The 19,006-nt window shown below is 38.9% G+C and overlaps 4 protein-coding genes across 7 annotated transcripts; 1 reads left to right on the forward strand and 3 right to left on the reverse strand.

Annotated features, from left to right (window-relative positions):
- Positions 1–172: 172 nt before the first annotated feature.
- On the reverse strand, positions 173–4,993 carry zmynd10 (zinc finger, MYND-type containing 10). Its single transcript, XM_026348955.1, has 12 exons — positions 4,800–4,993; positions 4,156–4,264; positions 3,762–3,878; positions 3,624–3,677; positions 3,321–3,455; positions 3,145–3,233; positions 2,618–2,712; positions 2,342–2,514; positions 1,779–1,904; positions 1,569–1,690; positions 1,330–1,455; positions 173–843 (listed from the first exon to the last, which is right to left on the reverse strand). The coding sequence occupies exons 1-12, from the start codon at positions 4,883–4,885 to the stop codon at positions 744–746; spliced, it is 1,332 nt and encodes a 443-aa protein (XP_026204740.1). The 5' UTR covers positions 4,886–4,993; the 3' UTR covers positions 173–743.
- A 1,333-nt stretch (positions 4,994–6,326) lies between these two features.
- Positions 6,327–10,745, reverse strand: nprl2 (NPR2 like, GATOR1 complex subunit). 2 transcript variants are annotated; one of them, XM_026346793.1, is made up of 11 exons: positions 10,351–10,745; positions 9,594–9,685; positions 9,276–9,444; positions 9,036–9,144; positions 8,411–8,547; positions 8,034–8,131; positions 7,574–7,610; positions 7,220–7,313; positions 7,017–7,134; positions 6,777–6,919; positions 6,327–6,662 (listed from the first exon to the last, which is right to left on the reverse strand). In XM_026346793.1, the coding sequence occupies exons 1-11, from the start codon at positions 10,420–10,422 to the stop codon at positions 6,595–6,597; spliced, it is 1,137 nt and encodes a 378-aa protein (XP_026202578.1). In that variant the 5' UTR covers positions 10,423–10,745; the 3' UTR covers positions 6,327–6,594. The 2 variants fall into 2 exon arrangements, with proteins under 2 accessions (XP_026202578.1, XP_026202579.1); XM_026346794.1 differs by lacking the exon at positions 10,351–10,745 and having other exon boundaries at positions 9,590–9,679.
- A 454-nt stretch (positions 10,746–11,199) lies between these two features.
- hemk1 (HemK methyltransferase family member 1) lies at positions 11,200–16,420 on the forward strand. Of its 2 annotated transcripts, none has more exons than XM_026349436.1 (11): positions 11,200–11,485; positions 12,042–12,215; positions 12,318–12,409; positions 12,501–12,594; positions 12,679–12,810; positions 13,760–13,824; positions 13,937–13,986; positions 14,075–14,180; positions 14,905–15,039; positions 15,321–15,431; positions 15,620–16,420. In XM_026349436.1, exons 1-11 carry the CDS (start codon positions 11,363–11,365, stop codon positions 15,690–15,692), a joined length of 1,155 nt encoding a protein of 384 aa, XP_026205221.1. In that variant the 5' UTR covers positions 11,200–11,362; the 3' UTR covers positions 15,693–16,420. The 2 variants fall into 2 exon arrangements, with proteins under 2 accessions (XP_026205221.1, XP_026205222.1); XM_026349437.1 differs by having other exon boundaries at positions 14,944–15,039.
- On the reverse strand, positions 15,712–18,910 carry cish (cytokine inducible SH2-containing protein). Of its 2 annotated transcripts, none has more exons than XM_026349438.1 (3): positions 18,198–18,590; positions 17,480–17,643; positions 15,712–17,292 (listed from the first exon to the last, which is right to left on the reverse strand). In XM_026349438.1, exons 1-3 carry the CDS (start codon positions 18,215–18,217, stop codon positions 16,796–16,798), a joined length of 681 nt encoding a protein of 226 aa, XP_026205223.1. In that variant the 5' UTR covers positions 18,218–18,590; the 3' UTR covers positions 15,712–16,795. The 2 variants fall into 2 exon arrangements, with proteins under 2 accessions (XP_026205223.1, XP_026205224.1); XM_026349439.1 differs by lacking the exon at positions 18,198–18,590 and adding an exon at positions 18,597–18,910 and having other exon boundaries at positions 16,776–17,292.
- Between the last annotated feature and the right edge of the window lie 96 nt (positions 18,911–19,006).

The following is a 19,006-nucleotide window of genomic DNA, read 5'->3' on the forward strand; positions in this document are numbered from 1 at the left end:
TTGAGTCCGGAGCTCAGCTGAGTGGGCGAGAGAAGTCCCCCACCCCCCCAACCTCAGTGTGCAAGTGTGAAGGGTCTGGCTTTCATTTACTACAGTGATGAGGCAACGTGTTTTTATAAACTTACCATATATACGAGTGCAAATCCTTATTTAATCATAACACGTGGCAGCCTATTGATTTTAAAGCTTCTTTATGTTTTTTTTAAAATGTGAAATAACAATTCATCATTCACACACATCTATCAGTGAAATCTTTACCAAGTAGAGGAAGTACAAATTAACATAGGTGAGTATAAATAAGTGACTCTGTCTGGGGAGTCACTTGTTTCTGTTCTGTGGTAATTTGAAAACACCCACATTATTTTGTTCTTAGAAGCAACAGGCAAGCTACAAGGTTGAGGGAGTGTAATGCAGCTGCACACTGTCACACTCCACATCAAATGAGCATAATCCTTTGACAGAGAAGGAACTTAGCAAAGCCTCCTGCACTTCTTCATTCAAAAACAAATAACTGCAGAAAACATATGCCAAAAGTTATTCGAGGGAACAACACTGGTATTAAAAAACAAACAAACATGAGATATCATTTTCCAGGACTAACAGAAACAACACTTTTTATTCCATAGGTATGGTAATCAAAATCTGCATGGCTCACAAGCAGTTCTGTGCGGACTGCTCCGTTATGCATCTATCACCAGTTCATGCAAACACTTCAGCTGTTCTTCTGTTTCACTGTTTCTCTGTTAGCTGTTAATGTTGAGGTCCCTCTGGATCTTCTCTGTGGCTTCAGACATTAGCTGACATACTTTCTTGTGTTTAGGCCAGTGCTTCACTTGACATTCTCTGCAAAACCACAGAAATAAACAAAACCTTTGTCACACCAACAGGAACACAGCACACATCTAAAAAAAAGTATGTTTCACAGTCATGGATCAGACGTAATTTTATTTACTCCCTGTACACAATTTCCAGGTCATTGCAATGCAACAGACTAAGAAAGTTGGCTCATACATCTGTGTCCCTGCTCTCTGTCCACATATCTTCTCCTGGCTGGAAGTGCCGGGAATACCTCTGCAGGGCAGATCCCCAAACAAACTCGACCAGCTCCTTTCATCTCTAGGGAGCAGAGGGTCTACTCTGGCATCCATCCGGATGTCTAAGCTCGTGACTCTGTTTTTCTCTGACTCTATATTTAGCAGCTTACATTCATGATCTCACTCATTCAGTTATTACTGAAAACATCAGACCTCACACACTCTTTCACACACAGTTACAACAGTCCGGTACAGTATCTGCATTACTGCTTGACTTGCACTACAGGAGTCTTACCTGCGACAGTACCATTCTCCCTGACATCGAGAGCATCTCTTTGTAGCTTCTTTCCCACAGGATCCACACTTTGGCTTCTCAGGGAGTAAACTCTCCATCACATCCAAATTATATGTCTGGGCCAACCTGGTTACAGTACATTAGCTCATAATTATAACAAAAATAATAGAGATTTTTTCATGATTGACTAATTTCTCTCTAACCTCAGTGCTTGGTCAGATCTGTGTTTTCAGTTTTACCTCTGTGCTTGTAGTCTCAGGTCTTTCTCAGATGGGTTAAATGTTTCTTTGACCTGATACTTTGCTATTGCTTTCCACTTTCCAGAATTCTCACTCATGATGTGGTTCCACATTTCAGGGATCTACACATTAAGGACATTTTGACAGTACATTTATAGGGACACTGTAGTCTGATATTCAGCAGAAGGATGTGCACATGCGTGTGTGTACCTGTTCCAGAATTAGCTCCTTTTTTGGAGGGGCTGGGTCTGTAACAGCAAGATGAGCGAGAAAGCGCTGCAGTTCCACCAGATTTGGCAGCTGATCAATCAACACCTCTGTCAAGAACCCTCGCAGCTGTTTCATATGAACGATAAGCAAAAAAACAATACAGCAAACAGTAAGAAGTGTAACATGATCGAGCTCATCAGAATAATTTACCATGGGTTGGGAATATAGGAGGATGCACAAGGTGTTCTGGTTATAAAATTAACACAACAGGAAGAGGATGAGAAAGCATATAATAGGAGGAAATTTCTAAGTCAAAACAACCCTTGGAAATTGAAGCTGAATGCTCTGACAAGTGAGGAGATCGGATATGATGTTGAAGGACAATGATAAGGTATTCATACACTTCCTCAGCTCCAGTTTACAGCTAATACTCTGCAGGACTCTGATCCAATTGAGATTCAGGTTGCCTACTGATTAACTAAAATAAATCTCAAACAGCACAGTACAATACCACAAATTTAGTAATTTAGTAATTTCAAACTTTCATTCAAAACTTAGGATACCTTTAGAAGCTGATTCTTATTGAAGCTGTTGAAGTCATATTTCCTTTGGCAGTCTTCTTTTAGCAGCAGATTGTAAAGGGAAATCCAGACCTGCCCATCCAGTTTTGTCATCTTTAAATGGTCCTCCACAGGAATCTTCTGCCATTTGCTGTTTATGTACTTTTCTACATCGCCTACAATGGAAAACAGATGCAAAAAAGCACAAACACAAACTTCTCAACTTGAATGACAGATGAAAAACAAGACAGATTTGACATTCAAGACATGTAAATTTACCTTCTCTGCAGCGACTCCAAGGACAACAGTGAATCAACTGAACTAACACACATGGCAGGTTGTGGGTGCATAGTATGCGATTGATCACACTGATACTGTGGAGAAAAAAATGAAGGAGAGGCAAAACAAATGGCCAATAAATCAATTTGTTAATTTAAATAGGAAATTAGTTTTGTAGTTCTAGCTTCTCAAATCTGCTGCTTTGTGTTTTCTACCAATGTAAATGTAAGATATTTGGGTTTTAGATTGCTGGTTGGACCAAACAAACAATTTTATTTGTCAAATGTGTCCCGGAAATTGTTAAAACTATTTCTATGATTTCATACACAATTGCTAAATTGGTGAAACTTATGTTGACAGTAAAACTTGCTCGCAGACCTAGCCTGCATTCTTAATATCTATAAAAAAGACAATGCAATGATTTAGCTTTGTTTAGTGAAGGGGCCTAAAGTATGACAAGTATTCCCTTAAATGTCAGGTAAACTTATAATCCCTAAACCTCTCAGACAGACTAGACCCTGCCATACCTGTCAGTGTGATCTGTGATGTAGCGCAGCACAGATACAGCCTTTAAGGAAATCTCAAACTCCAGCACAGCACTCTGAATCTGCAACTCCTTCACCAGGTAGAAGGAAAGATTATCAACTAAAGTGAAAGCGACTTTTACCATGTGTCAAACAACATAGCCATAAATCTAATTTACCTCTATAGATGAAACTGCTGACTTCCCTGTTAGGTTGTCTTGACTATGAGTTGCTTTACTGGCCAGCAGGGTGAGTTTGCGGTGGCAGTAATCGACCAAGTCAAGAACAGAGTCATCAGCTGCATCACAAGAATCCTGCTCAATACACAATTCATAGCTAAATTAAATTAAATACTTTGAATTATGCTTTTATAAAGTAAAAATGTCTAGATGTAATATCATCAAATACTTAATTGTTTAAAATTTGCTGCTAATAAATATAATTTAAGTTTTGTATGAGTTTGGTTTTGTGTTCATACTGACCTTATGAAACATTATTGTTTCTAGTAGGTTTATGATTGTGGCTTCATGGTGGATCTAAGAAGGTGGCAAAAAACAAAACATGAAATCATTTATCAGTGGAGCAGGCTTATTATGTTTCACATCTTTCTTTACACTCACCACCATGTATAGTTGAAATGTGTTATTGGGATTAAAGTCCTGCAGCTGACATAAGATGGGAAACAGTTTTTGCTTCCAAACCTCAATGAGGATCAGCTCATGGACCAAAACAGGTATCTAAAAAGGAGGAGAAAAATATCAATGTAAAATCTATTAACCATTCAACAATTCACTTTACTGTACCCAAAGGGCTATTACTTGTGCTGTAGTAGAGTAACACAAACATAAAGAGACTGTAGCACACAAACAACATGTGTTACATGGGGTATAAGTGAAATATTTCTTTAAGATTTTATGGGCAAAGATGAAAGAGCAGAGAAAGATTTAAGTTAAGAGAAGTTTGGAAGAGTTTTCCAAAGATATGCATAGAGGTATTTATTTGGAGAAAAGTTACCTTTCCATATGACACCAGGAGCTCCTTGACAAACTCGTCATGCATGGCCGAAGCATTCAGTATAGCCTGCATGTTAAGTTTCTCGATGCACTCATGCTGTCTGAACCATCTGTAATCACACACAGGGAAAAATAAAAGCTACATTATTAACCATCCAGGTCTCTCAGGCTACCACATATCCAAAATCTCAATGCTTTCTATTTACCACCACCTTCAGGCTTATACCCTTCTCACTAATACAGTATGTTTTGTGTCTTATGTAAAGATACATATTGTTGGCATAAGTGCAGCACAAGTGCTATACAAGTACTATGTATTTGTTTAAGCTGCACTTGTATACAAATTACAGCAAGACCTGCACACAATTAGAGTAATGTACAAAATCATGAAGGAAAAAATAGCAACTCCAGCATATTACTAAGTCTGACTCCAGGTGTTGATTTAGTCATTAAAACTTTTTCTGGATTTGTTACAAACATATAAAGAATATACTACGTATAGTATAAATACACACGTATGTACTAACAAACATGGAATACATGCGTTTTCTTGTGCTCACTACATTTATACATATATACACATTAGTATTAGTTGGCCAGTCTAGCTAACATTAGATTAGCATTAGCCAGCTAGCTAATAGTTACCTCGCAGAGCCCACTTCCTTCAGAGAGAAAGTTTCGAGACTTTGCACAAACGCCTCGGCCTCGACGGGCAGTATCACTGTTTCCATGTCGTTACAGATTGTAGGAAACGACTCGACACGTTGTCAGATATAAAACCAAAGTTAAAAATTGAATTATTAATGTTTCTGGAGGTGTTCAGCTAGCTTAGCGCTACACACCCGTGGGGTTCTGCTGTTGCTATAGTTACAGTAAACCAAGCGCACACCGCGCAGTCGCTGTCCGGCGCCGATGGGAGGCGCTAGAGCTTCAAGTAAAACTACTGCATCAGAGTCTGAGAAAATACTTCCAAGTACTGTGAAATGTACTCTGCTGATTTGACACTATGACCAGTGTTTAATTGTTAATCTTTTTATTTTACCCGGTGAGGTTTTATGCATGGATAAAATATCACAATTAGCAGAAGGTCAGCAAGTTATCTACTATTTCACCCATCTCTTATTTTAGTCATGAATAGATGCCAAAACCAAAAGGTCAAGAAATAAGTTGTTATTATAGCATTAGAAATAACATTTTAATGCTATTACAACTCTATTGCATTTTTATATAAGCCTATACTTTTACTCCTTTACAATTCCTATACTTTTTACTCCTCTACATTTATCTAACAGCTTTAGTTACTTTGCAGATTTTTAAAACAAAATTCAATCAACTGAGAAATGATGTATCTTAATAAAGATTAACTAGCAGTTAGTGGTAAAAATCTGTCTCTGACAAAATGCTGTTTCTACAGTTACACAGATCATAGCTCTTATTTTTCATTTCTAGAAATGTTTCTCTGCCATATTTTTCACCTTTTAAAATTTGTTTTAAAAGCCAACGTAACCCTGTGTTTACAATAAATATAACCTCCTTTAAAAATGTTTAGTTAGGATTAGTGTCTAATAAAATACATAAAAAATGTATATAACATATTTGGGTCATGATTACTAAAGCATTCATGTGTAATTTGTATTGTAGATTAATGCACATTAATTAAAATATAAATAATTGTAAAGGTTGATTTACTGAAGGATGGTTTAATATATATCACTGTGCCCTATAAACTCATCACAAATACCCCAAATATGTATAATAAATACACTAATCACAAATGTAATTTCAAAGTTAGATAAACAATTATGTTTATCTACCTAAATCAAATTTTTACCCAACAAAAATGAACATGAAATGTAGAATTCGTTATGTTTGATATTATTCTGTGCATATGCACACAGATTGCCTATATGATCTTTTAATACTGGATCTACAAAATGGTCCACTGATAATCTGATGCTCTAATCTGGGTTATGTAGTAGGTTTTCCCAGGATATGAATTACGCAATTCACTTCCTGGAATTGACAGGAAATACATATTACATGCACAGCAAGTCCATGAAACATATTATAATACCACATAAATAGATTAAGTCAGCAGTTTAATTTATATTTGAAAATATACATGAAGATTAATGTAGTGGATATATAATGAATTAAGACTAAAACACACTGTAGCATGTAATATTTGTTTATTAATCACATATTTTCATCTGTACAGTATTTATAAATATCATCTTCAGCAGCTCATATTGCAGAACTCAAAGCCAACATAAAAATGATAACAAAAATAAACTACTTCAGTTTTATTCCACGAAAGCTCTTCCTCTCGATGAAGGCATCTTTGGTGGAGGTGTGTTTGTATATTTTAGTCTTGGGCTTTCTGCAACAGACAACTGTTTTTGTTGTTGTTGTCGTTTTTTTGTTGTTAGTTTATGTCACATCACTTCCAGCACACCACGATATTGGGATCATTTTCCAAACGTTCATCCAGCTCCTGATAACTGATGCCTGTAAATTACAATCACAGTCGTCTGGTTAAAAAAATACAATATTCAGCTATAAGAAGGTTTGTTTACTTCCAGAAGTTACTTCTTAGCAGTCAGAGGATGATTTAAAACCTGCCTGTTTTGCAGCAGATCTCATCATAACTGTGACAACCAGTGTATAACCGAGGCGGCCTGCTCCTCTCATCACTAGTCACCTTTACTGGATATTTCTGCAGCCGGCGTATGAGGGACTTCATCAGTCCAAACTGGATCAGCCTCCTGAAAGGCACAATACAAGACATATAAGTACATAAATGTCACCCTGACCTAACTTTTCAAGAGTAACATCTTTTCAGACAGGTTGAGTGATGCTGACCTCTCATCAACACTTTGAAGCTGCTGCGAGTAGCGAGAACAAAGATCTCTGACTGTGGTTCCTGGACTTAAACCGCAGTAAAGCTGGAACACATCTCTCAGACTGGCTCGCTTCTGACCTGACAGACAGAAGTGGAACAGTGCACTGCATGTCAGAACATAAAGAGGAAAAAAAACACCTCAACAATCACAAAGCTTATTTACCCTGCTTAGTGACGTAGTTAAGGCACTCCTCCTGAATGGACTTGTCATCTATGAGACTCTGGACTTTAGGGGTGGTGCAGTAAACATTAGAGTACTGGAGATAATAAAAAAGGTACAAGGCAATCATGAAACCTCAAACAGTTGTGATAGAACTTCATGCATGAAACTGAAACAACAGTTTTATATAGACAGATATTATAAGTAAAAAGTAGCAGTATTTTGAAGAAAAGTACTATAATATTTCAAGATTTGAACAAATCTTTCTTCAAATACAATGACTGAATTTTATTCTACAGTGGCCACATACTCAATTGTAAATATTACACAAAACATGGAATGAGTTTAGTTTTGTACCTGGAATATTGACACCAAAGTCACAACACCGTAATACCTGCAAAGGAAAACGAGTCTTTGAGTATCTCTCTTTGTTTTTTTCTAGAAAAAAATAAGTTAAACACACTGAAGTTCAACACACACCAGCTGTGTGTAAAAATGATGGCTAACTATCTCCTCCTTTTAAACTGTTTAGTGTCAGGATCTGTTTGTGAATAAAAGAAATTAAACAAAAAAATGTAAAGATTTCTACAGAAACTTTATGAACATTCAGAACAATAGCATTTTAAATACTTAATTTTTTATAAGAAACTCAAAAGCAAACGTATGCAAGGTGAAAAGTTAACATGCACCCGCACTGCAAAATACTTGACTTGATAAATTGATGGTTATGGTAATACATAGAAGGTAATGACAGACGGTGTTCTGACGTGTGTGTGTGTGTGTGTGTTTTGCCCTTCATTTGCTGAGATGTACTTACAGGAGATTCTGTACAGCAATACGAACAAGATTCAGCTCTACATCTGCTTCAGCTGAAATCTTCTGTATGTGTCTGAATCCATCTATATAGGGCAGGATCTGCAGGCAGCAAACATCAGGGCATCATTTCATTACTTGCTCCTTGGCCTGAGTTACTGGTTTAAAAGGCTCTATGGCTGTTTCTCTTCAGCTCATTATTAAAGCAATAACACATTATTGCAGCCATAAATCCTTCACTCCTTCTTCCTTTCCCTCCATAAATTAATGGATATGATAGAGGTGTTCATATCAGCTGACAACAGGATTTTACTTCTCAGAATTTTGGCACATTTTATTGCCGTGTTTCTCTGTATCAGCCACGTGCTGCTGAGAGTCTACCTGTTGAGTGGTGAGATCCCACTGCGATTTGATAAAATGGTCTTTGCACTGTGTGAAAACAGGTACATCATACTCCTGGACAATCGGTGGGTCCTTTCGTAGCTGGATCAGCTTTAAGTGGATGGTGTTCGATTCATCTAAAACAGAGACAAAGAGGAGAAAAACAAACCTTTAGTGCTGAACGCTATGAACAAATCTAATAGAAGCTGTAACTGTTTTTTTTTCCAAGTCAAATTAAAGTATTTGTTATTAATTATGTTTAAAAGTTCAATATTTTTTTTTTTTTCATGCAAAGCCCTTCATTCCTTGTCATTTTCAGTTTGCTAGATCCCACACTGTAAACATTCAGATATATTACTCTCAGTGAAAAGTGTCTAGTCAACATCTCTCTTAAAGCTGCTGTGCATTGGTGAACATCTTATGTGTCTCTTTAGTAGGCAAATTATATCTAAATTACACTGAGAATGTTCTCTACTTTTGGTCAACACACTTTTACAGCTACACACTAAGCCAAAGGTGTTTCCTGTAAGATACACACACACATCGTTTGCATTTTCCACCACTGTCTTGCATGCATGAGACCAATACTGACAGAACTTGAAAATCAGTAAAAACGAAATAATACCTATTGGTAAAGTGCAGGCCCCTGTGGCATTGAGTTCCTCTAACAAAGTTGACATAATAGGCAAAAGTTTCTGCTTGCTCTCCTCATTGGAAATGAAGCCACTTTCCAGCTGCAACAGAAGAAAGTAAAGATTTAAGAGAATTCTTATTGAATTACTTCTTCTAACTTATTACCGAGAAAAACACCCGTCACATTGACAAGTCACATTTGACAAGGACGTGAAAATTCATTATTCATTACCTCCAGAGTAGTGAGGTACCCAGACAGCTTCTTGACAATTGGCTCGAGGGCACAAGTGTTTGTCTGAGCATCACAAACAAGGCCGAGGTTAAACAGGAGGGCATTTCGGCTATACTTTTTATGTTCAATGCAAACAGGGCACCCGATTAACTTTTTTCCCATGGCAGTGCTAAAACAAACAAAAAAAAAAGACGTTGGTTAAGTTTGATATTGACAAGAAAGCAACATAACAGTCCCTGAAAAACACAAAGCTGTGTCAGTTAAATTAATAATTTATGGCATGAGATTTGTGACATGAGAATAGTTTTACATACATACACTGTTATTAATTTGTTTTGAAGTTCTGGCTTGGTGATAATATAAACCTGAACCGTGTCGAAGAGCTCCCGTGAAATGTATTCCTCTGGGACCTGTCAGAAGAAGACGTAAGAGATGCTGAATCACAAAAGACATATTTAAAGACAAACTAAATTATCATCTGTGCACCTCTGGGATCAAGATTACATGAAGGCTAAATAGCTGTTTACCTGTTGAAGAGCAGTAATTGCAGTAATTTTAATTTGATTATAATTTTTTTATATATAAAGTGAGGACAATGTGTCAAACTGTTTGTGTTTGAGTCTGAGTTATACAACACAAGGGAGAATTTTAAAACCCTCAAATAAGAGTCAACCACCTCAATTAGAGCTGCAACAAGTGATTATTATAAAGAACTGAGATATGTGAAATATTTTTCTGTCAGTGATTTAACTGATTAGTCATTTAATCAAAAAAAGGCTTCTTGACGTCTTGCTTTGACCAATAATCAGACTACAATACAAATGATATCTTCCTAATATTTTACTACCCTAAATTATTAGAATAGAATTACTAGAATATTTATTTACTAGAATACTTTAACACCCTAATACCTACTGAAATAAATCTACTATAAGCCTGGAGCTTCTGTCTTCTTAATGGTCACTCTTACAACACAACTACACTATAATAGTGTTGCACATACTTTTTATCACTACTCATTAGAAATGTTGAACTGTGAGAGTGAAACCAGATATAATAATATCTCAACACCTACCTGATATGTAATTTTTGGACCCAGGGTAGGATGAAACTCACTGAAAAATATACACTCTATTCGAGTGGTCATTATAGACCTTTCAGACCGCAGGATCTTCACAAAACCTTTGATTTGAGTCAAACTCTTTCAGATTTCGATGGTGGTCTCCTCTGACTGGCCTCCCCGTGGAGCTTCACTTGTTATTAGCAGCTAAAGCTAGCTGCTAGCTTCAGCTTTATCCTGACGAGCTGGAGACTTCCTGTGAAACGCGTTTAACAATCCCAACGTGTGCATAACCTCCAGAAACAAATGTGTCAGTAGCAAAAAGTAGATAAAAACATAATGAACAACTGTAAAACTCTACTTTACGCTGTAACAAGCCACAACAGACAGGGGAACAACAGTGCTGATGCCTTCAGGGACCACGCGTAATTTACTGTTTCGGAAAACCGACGTAGGAAACGCTATGGAGAGTGAGAGCGCTGCATAAAAATAACAAAAATACTCTAAGCTATTTTTTTTTATTTAGACTTTTGGAGACACTGTATGGAAGCCAATTGCAAAAGTAAAAGAAAAACTTAAAATATGTCTTCTTTATTTTTCTTTGTCGGCGTTTATAATACTATAGGAACTGTTTCGTTTAAATATTTGATTATTAGTCAGTCTTGAAGATTATAACACCTACTTTTAAAACAATTTTCATGCACCTTTTTAATTAAAATGTAAAGATTGAATTTACACGATTGCCATTTACGACGTTATGGGTGTTGTTATTTTTCTAGCTTACAGATTTTCGACAGTACTTGAAGGCAACTCGTGTCATCAGAGTCAGTGCTGCGCAGACTGCGCCGCAGGTGAAGCGGTGACCCGTCCCGTCTGCTGCACCATGTGCACTAAAGACAACCATCAACAATGACAACCACCGTGTTACGATCGTTCAATATGTTTAATTTAACGTAGGACCATAAAGTTGACCAGGAAAATGAACATTTAGGACGGACTACTTCAAGGATGCAGCGAGTATAACTGTATGGAAACAGTTTTACTGTGTTGTAAAACTGTAGGAACAGACAGTGTGTTTACAGAGACCATGTGGAGGAGGTCGGTGGGTGCAGCCCACACATGGTTTGGGTGCAGAAGTGCTGGACCAAAGGTAACTCACTGGTCAAATTGATTTTTGTGTTGTTTTCAGGGAGACCTTCGGTAGAGCAGCTAGCTAGATGCTAACTGCTTTGAGCACAATGTGGAAAAACAAACCAAGCTCTGACCATGATCAGAGAAGAGTGTAAAGTAAAATAAAAATAAGATGCAGCGTCCACTCTGGTGCGGATTGATGATAGCTGAGTTACATTAAAATGGATCCAGCAGTAGCAACACCCACTGGGTGTTCAATAATAGCACCCAGCAGCAGTTTAAATCCCTGATTTCATCAGCAAAATAAAAATGTAAAAGAATAATAGGCAAACCTGCATGAGAGAAAGTGGGATAAATGTTTATTGAGCTGCAGAGAGGTAATATTAAACTGAAAACTGATTTGAGCATTTGCTCAGACAGTTTGTAAACATGTGTAAATTAGTGTCTGCACCCAGAAATACACCAGCAGGGCTGCAACAAACAATCCTATTCACATTTGTTTTTCTTTTATTGATTACTATAGGTGTTCCAAGTTAATTCATGGTTATTTATAAACTTGTAAAAATGCCTTTCAGAGGATTTGGGGCCCCCACGCAGTGCGCACATGTAGCACTCCAGCCTTGCCTCCAGGCAGGATCACAGCACTTCAGGCCGTGGACTTATGGAGGAGACACTTTGAGGAGAGAGGTGTGACGGAGCCAGGCCACTCCAGCAGATACATTATTGCTCATTTGCTTGGGGCTAAAACTGTGAGTTGAAATTTGCTGAGCTCATTCTACGCTGAATAATGTAATGTGTGAATATTTGCTAAGGCATCTCGGCCTGTGCTGACATGCCCTTTTTTTATACAGGTCGAAAGCCTTGAACATGGGAAGTTAACAGAGTTTCTCAGCCAAGAAAAAACTGAGCAAATGTGGAGGCTCTGTACTAGACGTCTCTCCAGGTATAAAGTTCACTGATAAATTAATGTATAAATATGTATTCAGGTGTTTTATTTTTTAATCATTATTCATCAGTGTTTTTGTTCGGTGTAGGATGCCTGTGCAGTATGTGATCGAGGAGTGGGACTTCAGAGATCTGACACTGAAGATGAGACCACCTGTGTTTATACCAAGACCTGAAACAGAGGTTAAAAAGTAAAACAGACGCACATGCATGTAGTATTTACTGAAATCATAACCAGAACAGCATTTTCTCTGTCTGTTGGTGCAGGAGCTGGTTGAACTCGTGCTCAGAGATTTGATGAAGAACCCTGGGACTGGAGGTGACTCTCAGCACGCATGTTTGGAAGTGGGGTGCGGCTCTGGTGCCATTTCCCTTAGTCTGTTAAAAAGTCTGCCTCAGGTGAGGTTTTCGTTTATTGTATCTTATATGTATTTTTAGCTCTGCTAGTGGCACGGGTCAGCCTGACACATCACTAACAGCTTTTTCTAGGAGTTAACAAATCTATTATTATTCAGCTCTACAGACATTTGTGATTTTCAGACGATGTATTCAAATGAGTTTTGTGGTTCTGACTATTTTTTCTGGCACGAGTTTGACATTTGACAATCTTTCATCAATTACTGGATGGATTCCCATTAAACATACAACAGTTGTGTTTTCCTTATCTCCTGACATTTTGTCTTCTGTTAAATATTTGAAAGACCGATGACATCCCTGGCAGCTTCAGCCTTGCTGTGTGTAGTTACAGTTACCAAATGTTGGCGTGCTAACATTGGGTTGTAGTTTACTAAAACGTGTCAAACGTGACAGCTGCTCATCCTAACTATGTTTACATGCTGCCAGTAACATTTAGCATCGTAAATGATTAGATAATGTTTTTAAATACTGCATTGATTAGCCCATTTATGATAATGAACTAAAAATACCAAACAGGGTCTGCTCACTGTGCTAAAACTGTGAATACTTGAATCTGTTGGCTTACTACGCACACTAATTGATTTTTAAACATCACTTTGGTCGATTTTGACATTTTGCAAAGTAAATGATAGGTTGCTTATCAGAAAAAATATCAGATTAACGGATACTGACATAAAATCAATAGTTACAGCTGTAGAGTGGATACACATTGGGCTTTATCACAGAGTACACTGTTGTTTTCATAATGTCGTCACAAGGTCACTACATGTTGTCAGCTTGATCCAAACATGCTGTCATCCTTATCTTAAATAACTTTTCATGGAGTAGTGAAAATAACCTAAATACAGGTATAACGATGGATATCATTTTCCCTGATGTAGTTGTATCCTAAGTATAAACATCAGCTTTATTGTCGTTTCTCTCCGATTAGCTCAAAGTTATCGCCTTGGATCAGAGCCAGGCTGCGGTAGATTTAACTGTGGAGAATGCATTAAGGTAATTGTTGCCATAGCATATTGTACATATGACTTTGGTTACTGTGGTTGCTTTTTTTAATTGCTGTGTACACAGAAATGTGTAAGATCTGATGAGAGATTTGTCTCTGCAGGTTGGGGCTGCAGGACAGATTACAGGTTTATCATATCGATGTGATGAAAGGTAACTATAAGCAGTGCAAGAAATGCATTAAACAACACACCTGCACACGCTGCTGCGGATTAACACTTTTTAACTTGTGTTCTGTTAGATGCAGAAACTGTGTTGAGCCTCTGTAGGCATGTTTCTGTTTTGGTCAGTAACCCCCCGTACCTGTTCTCAGAGGATGTGGTGTCGTTGGAACCAGAAGTTTTAAGGTGACTAATACACAGTCAGCCCCTCTAAATGTTTTTCTTCATTTAACCTCCATACAGTTAGCCTATTTAGCAGCATTTGTAATTATTGTAATATTTTATTAAGCTTTAATGTTATTTTATTAATTGATTAGTAAATAATAACATCTTCTCCAGTTAGAGCTGCTACCACCATTTATTTTCATTATTAATTAATATGCAGATCGTTTTCTCTGTGAATCTATAAAATGGAAGCAAATGGTGAAAAATATATTTCCCCACAGTCCTAGGTGACATCTTCAGATGCCTTGTTTTTTCCAATCAATAGTGAAAAACCCAAAGAAAAAAACATTTAATGTTTGACACGATTTGATTTTAACTGTGAATAGTTGAATGTTTGGTTCCATGAACAAATGCACATTTAAAATACATGTAAGGTACTTTATTGAAATTATGATAAGTTTTAATAATAATATAAAGGCAAATAAAGGCATATTATGGCATAATAACTTTTATAACCTGAAACAAATTAGATTTTGGTCTTAAATAAAGTTTGACTACAAGTCTACTTAATGCATGGCACTGTTGAACTGTTTTATAAATACTAACAATGAAATATTAAATAATGTGATGGAAATAAATTATTGAGTTATTAAAAATCACAAGTCAAACCTTGAAAATGTTTAATGTACAAACCTTGCACGAGTCTTTAGAAGTTTATTTTCTGTTATACTGTATGTGGCATCAGGTGGATTCATGGTGTGATTATACTGTCTGCTGCTCCCAGGTTTGAGGACCACTCTGCTTTAGATGGTGGCGAAGATGGCCTAAATGTGATTCGACAGATTTTGACTCTGGCTCCGCATATTCTGTCAAATCATGGGTAAGGAACCCCTCTGCACGACACGTGTATATATACATGCACGCAGACCCACCTGGGTTCAATTCCTAGCATCGGCAGCGGCTTGTCACAAGAACAGCATGTTCAGAAAAACACATGTATCGTGTTGCCTCTTTAATGAGCTAAGCTTTTTAGAAGACTTCCAGTGAATACAGTTCCAGATATGTGCCACTGTGCTCCTCTCAAGGTTACTTCTGATAATCCCTGTCCTGTTGATAATTAAATTTTAATCCACTTTGTGCTTCTTTTCCGGTGAATAACAGACGTGTTTACTTAGAGGTGGACCCCAGACACCCCGTGCTCATTCGACCGTGGGTGGAGGCGCATGTGGAAGGGCTGCATTATGTGGCGACTCAGCACGACTTCACCGGCAGGTCTGTCTAAAGAAACCTCGGAGCCTTTATGTCTGTCACCTGTTCATATGTGTTTGACTCAAAATAAGCATTACATTGCACTTACAATATCTAGCCAAAAAATAAAATAATGTAATGCTCTGCACATCACTGCTTTGTGGTTCTCTCACACTCCGAGTCAGCATGTGTGATTTGTTTTTGTTTCTTAGGCCGCGATTCTGCATCCTCCAGAAAGAGAAGTCGCACAAGGACCGTGAGCTGTATCTTGGATTGAGAAACTAAGATCCTATTACGCTGGCTTTGGCCCAGGTTGCCACAGCCCCAGCTCCCCTACCCCCACTGAGCTGCCAAGCACACACTTGAACTGATTTGATCACTCAAAATTCACAGTTTACAGAAGCTCAAATCACTTTCATGTCACAGTTGCGCTTTTAATCTGGCAGCATTTGTGATCACATCCTGCACCACAATAAAAACGTGTGTGAGATGGCACAAAAGCAGGCTCAAAGCTGAAGGTAATTACCGAGGCTTTTCTTGGAACCCTCCCTCTCAGAATCTCACCCTCCTCCCAGGAAGCATTCAGTAGTTCTGCGAATCCGCTGATGAACGGTCCTCCCCTTCGCTTGTCCACTCGCTGACTCAGATGCAGGGTGTACGCATTGTTGAGCAAAAACACACACAATGTGGCCTTTAATTCCTCTCACAATCCGCATCTCTCACACATTCAAATCTTAAAGGCCACAACGCCTTTGTGTTTCAAAGGTGATTAAAGGCAAAAAAACATGTCGTAACAAGTATCACAAGAGCAGTCATCATGTTGTGCTTAATGCTGATGACAATGACAGTTTCTGTCCAAGCCCTGTGAGTAATACTGGCATTTTATCAATACAAAAGGGAAAGGATGTAAAGGACAGGAGGTCAGACTCCAATTGGTTATTTTAATAGAAAATTGTACACTTGTAAAAGGTAGAAAAAATGTTTTACTGAGAAAAATAAAATGGCTAAAAGGATGTTTCAGTCTTGAAAACATTTTGCACATACAGAGCTGATGAGGGTAAAATAGATATGGACAATTTCCACATCCACTATAAAATAAGTGTAGATTACAGTACTGAGGTTTGCTCGCAACTTGTCTTTTTCTAGGGCACTTCACCGCCCAGTCCTTGACAGATTACGTCAGAAACCAGACACGTTGGTAATAACTGAATTTGTACATATTTCGTCAGTGAAAACATGACCCTGTGCCCAGTTTCTTTTTGTGACTGGCCTCCAGCTGCTGGAGCAGCAAAGTCATTTACAGGCACAAAGGACCTGTTTGACTTTTTTTTTTCTTTGTCCTTTAAGTCAGCTGAGATTCAACCAGAATAATGAAGTTGAGGGACCCCTCATACCTTAAATGGATAGTCCTGTATGTAGCGCAGCAGAGGCCTGGGGAGTGGTAACTGGTCAGGGCAGTCAGAGTGTCTGTTAATGACGAGGCGCGTGAGATGCTGTAAGGAGGGGAGGCCCTGGGGCTTGTACACAGCTCGCTTCAGTTTTAATATCACAGACGTCTCCTGAATTGTCTGCTGAGAGAGTTTTGAAGGAGCCTCCTCCTCCACCTTCCCCTCGTCTTTTTTCCTCTCTGGTCCCATGTAGTGCTGCACCAGGCTTGGCACGCTGGGAAAGGACGACAGGCTGGGCCGGGCTGGGGAGCTGGAGTCGAGCAAAAACCTGGCACCACTGTACTGGATCCGAATACTGGTGGGGCCGCGAGCAGTCCTGACCGAGAGGGTCAGCATGTACAGAGGGTGGCTGCTGTCCCGTACCAAAAAAGCTCCTTCAGATGCTTCTTGAAGTGCTGCGTGGGCCTGAGTTGCAGTTACAGATCCCCAGTACCATCCTGCACAGACAGATTCCTCAATATTAGTCACCCTGGACATGCAGCTACGTCCTCTCACTGTCCTCCATGTTGTTTGATGTTTATTTCACAGTAAACAATCCAAAATTAAGTAATGGGCTAAACTCTCACAGCAGATCATAGTTATTACTATCTGTGTCATAACACAATGGAAGTTTTCATACTGTACCTGAATTTTCCAGATAGCAGAAGTTGCTGGCAATTGCCTGAAGGTCCTTAGTGGGGTCCCATAGTGGAGGGTTGCTTTGAAGGCAAGGGGTAGGTGGTACAGTTCCCGCCCGCATGCCCCGTGGGGCTTCAGTGGACGGAGCACTGAGCGGTAGAGCTCTAGGACTGCAAATAATATGAAATGTATGGGTTAAATGGTGTTTTACAAAAAATAAAATGGACAGAAACGATCAGTGCAGGCTCAACTCTTCCATATTAAGACAGGAATCCATGATTTGTTCTTCACTGGTTATAACTGAATAAGAATAACGGGAACAATGATACATTAACTCACTGTCCAGTTTTGACGCAACATCTACAAAATTTGAATATTTAGTCCTATTTCTCATTTGATTATCACATTTTTAGTAAATCCTGTTCTTTTTGTCACATGTTATTGTTTGTGCTGCCAATCCCCAGCACACAGTGGACCAAAGGTTTTTTATAAATATAGACGGGCTTTTCAGAGTAGATTACATTTAGTAAAAAGTACTGTATAACTACTACTCTTAGTATTATAAAGTAGCTGAGTGGTGTAACGGGTCTTTTTAATTTAGCACAGCTGACACTTATTTACATTTTTGGATATAACAGTGATATTAGGGCTATTTTTTACAGTTAGACCTGTTCTCTGACATGTTTGTAAGGGAGAAATCAGAAACAAAGAAAAGTCCACTCACCCTGGTACACAAAGAATCATGCTATTTCTCGAATCCTGTGAGCTAAAATCTTGTCGGTTGTTCTCCAAGAAATAACGATGAGATAAATTACAGTCGAAGCAGAGTCTGAATAAAATACACCGCTAGAAAAACATAACATTTGACATCGGCTTGATGGGAAAAGACCTATTTTAAGCGATATATAGAGACACGACGCGCTCTGCGTTCCCAAATAGGGTCAGATCCAGTAGTTTATGTAAAAACACCGAATATTTCCCGGACAGTTACAAAAATGAAAAAAAGAAAAGCGCTCATTTAAAGATAAAGTGTGGTGCAGCAGCGGGCTGGAGTGTGTTGTCACCAGGAATGGATCTAAATGTGTGAAGGGCTGAGTGTGAAGGGTTGGCTTTTAAAATTTACCGTTTCCTAGAAGTCTATTCTGAGAACTGTGCGCTGCACCGGCGGCTCTGACGTCACCGCGGCCGCACCAACTCCCTGCGCGCACCGAGCGCCGCTCGCTGTCTCCGTGCGTCTCCGCTGAAAGCTCGGCTGTGAGGCGCCTTTCTCGGGACACGTCGGTGTGTGTTTTTTTTTTTTTACGGGTTTAGCCCCGGGATGACCGCTCCGAGCCCCGCGGCGGCGCGTCTGGCGTCTGGGAGCGTTTCGGGGCGCATGGCCGTCCTCCCCGGTTCAACTGGCGCTCGCTCCCAGGAATGGCGCGGCAGCTTCTCCCTATCCGCTTTCCAGGAATAATTGCAGGGCCTGACTCCGCCCCGCCGGGCGGCCCTGACAAAGCCTTCATTCTGGGAATTCACCGCCTCGACATTAAA

This window comes from Anabas testudineus, chromosome 5 (assembly GCF_900324465.2).
Source record: "Anabas testudineus chromosome 5, fAnaTes1.2, whole genome shotgun sequence".
Lineage (NCBI taxonomy): Eukaryota > Metazoa > Chordata > Actinopteri > Anabantiformes > Anabantidae > Anabas > Anabas testudineus.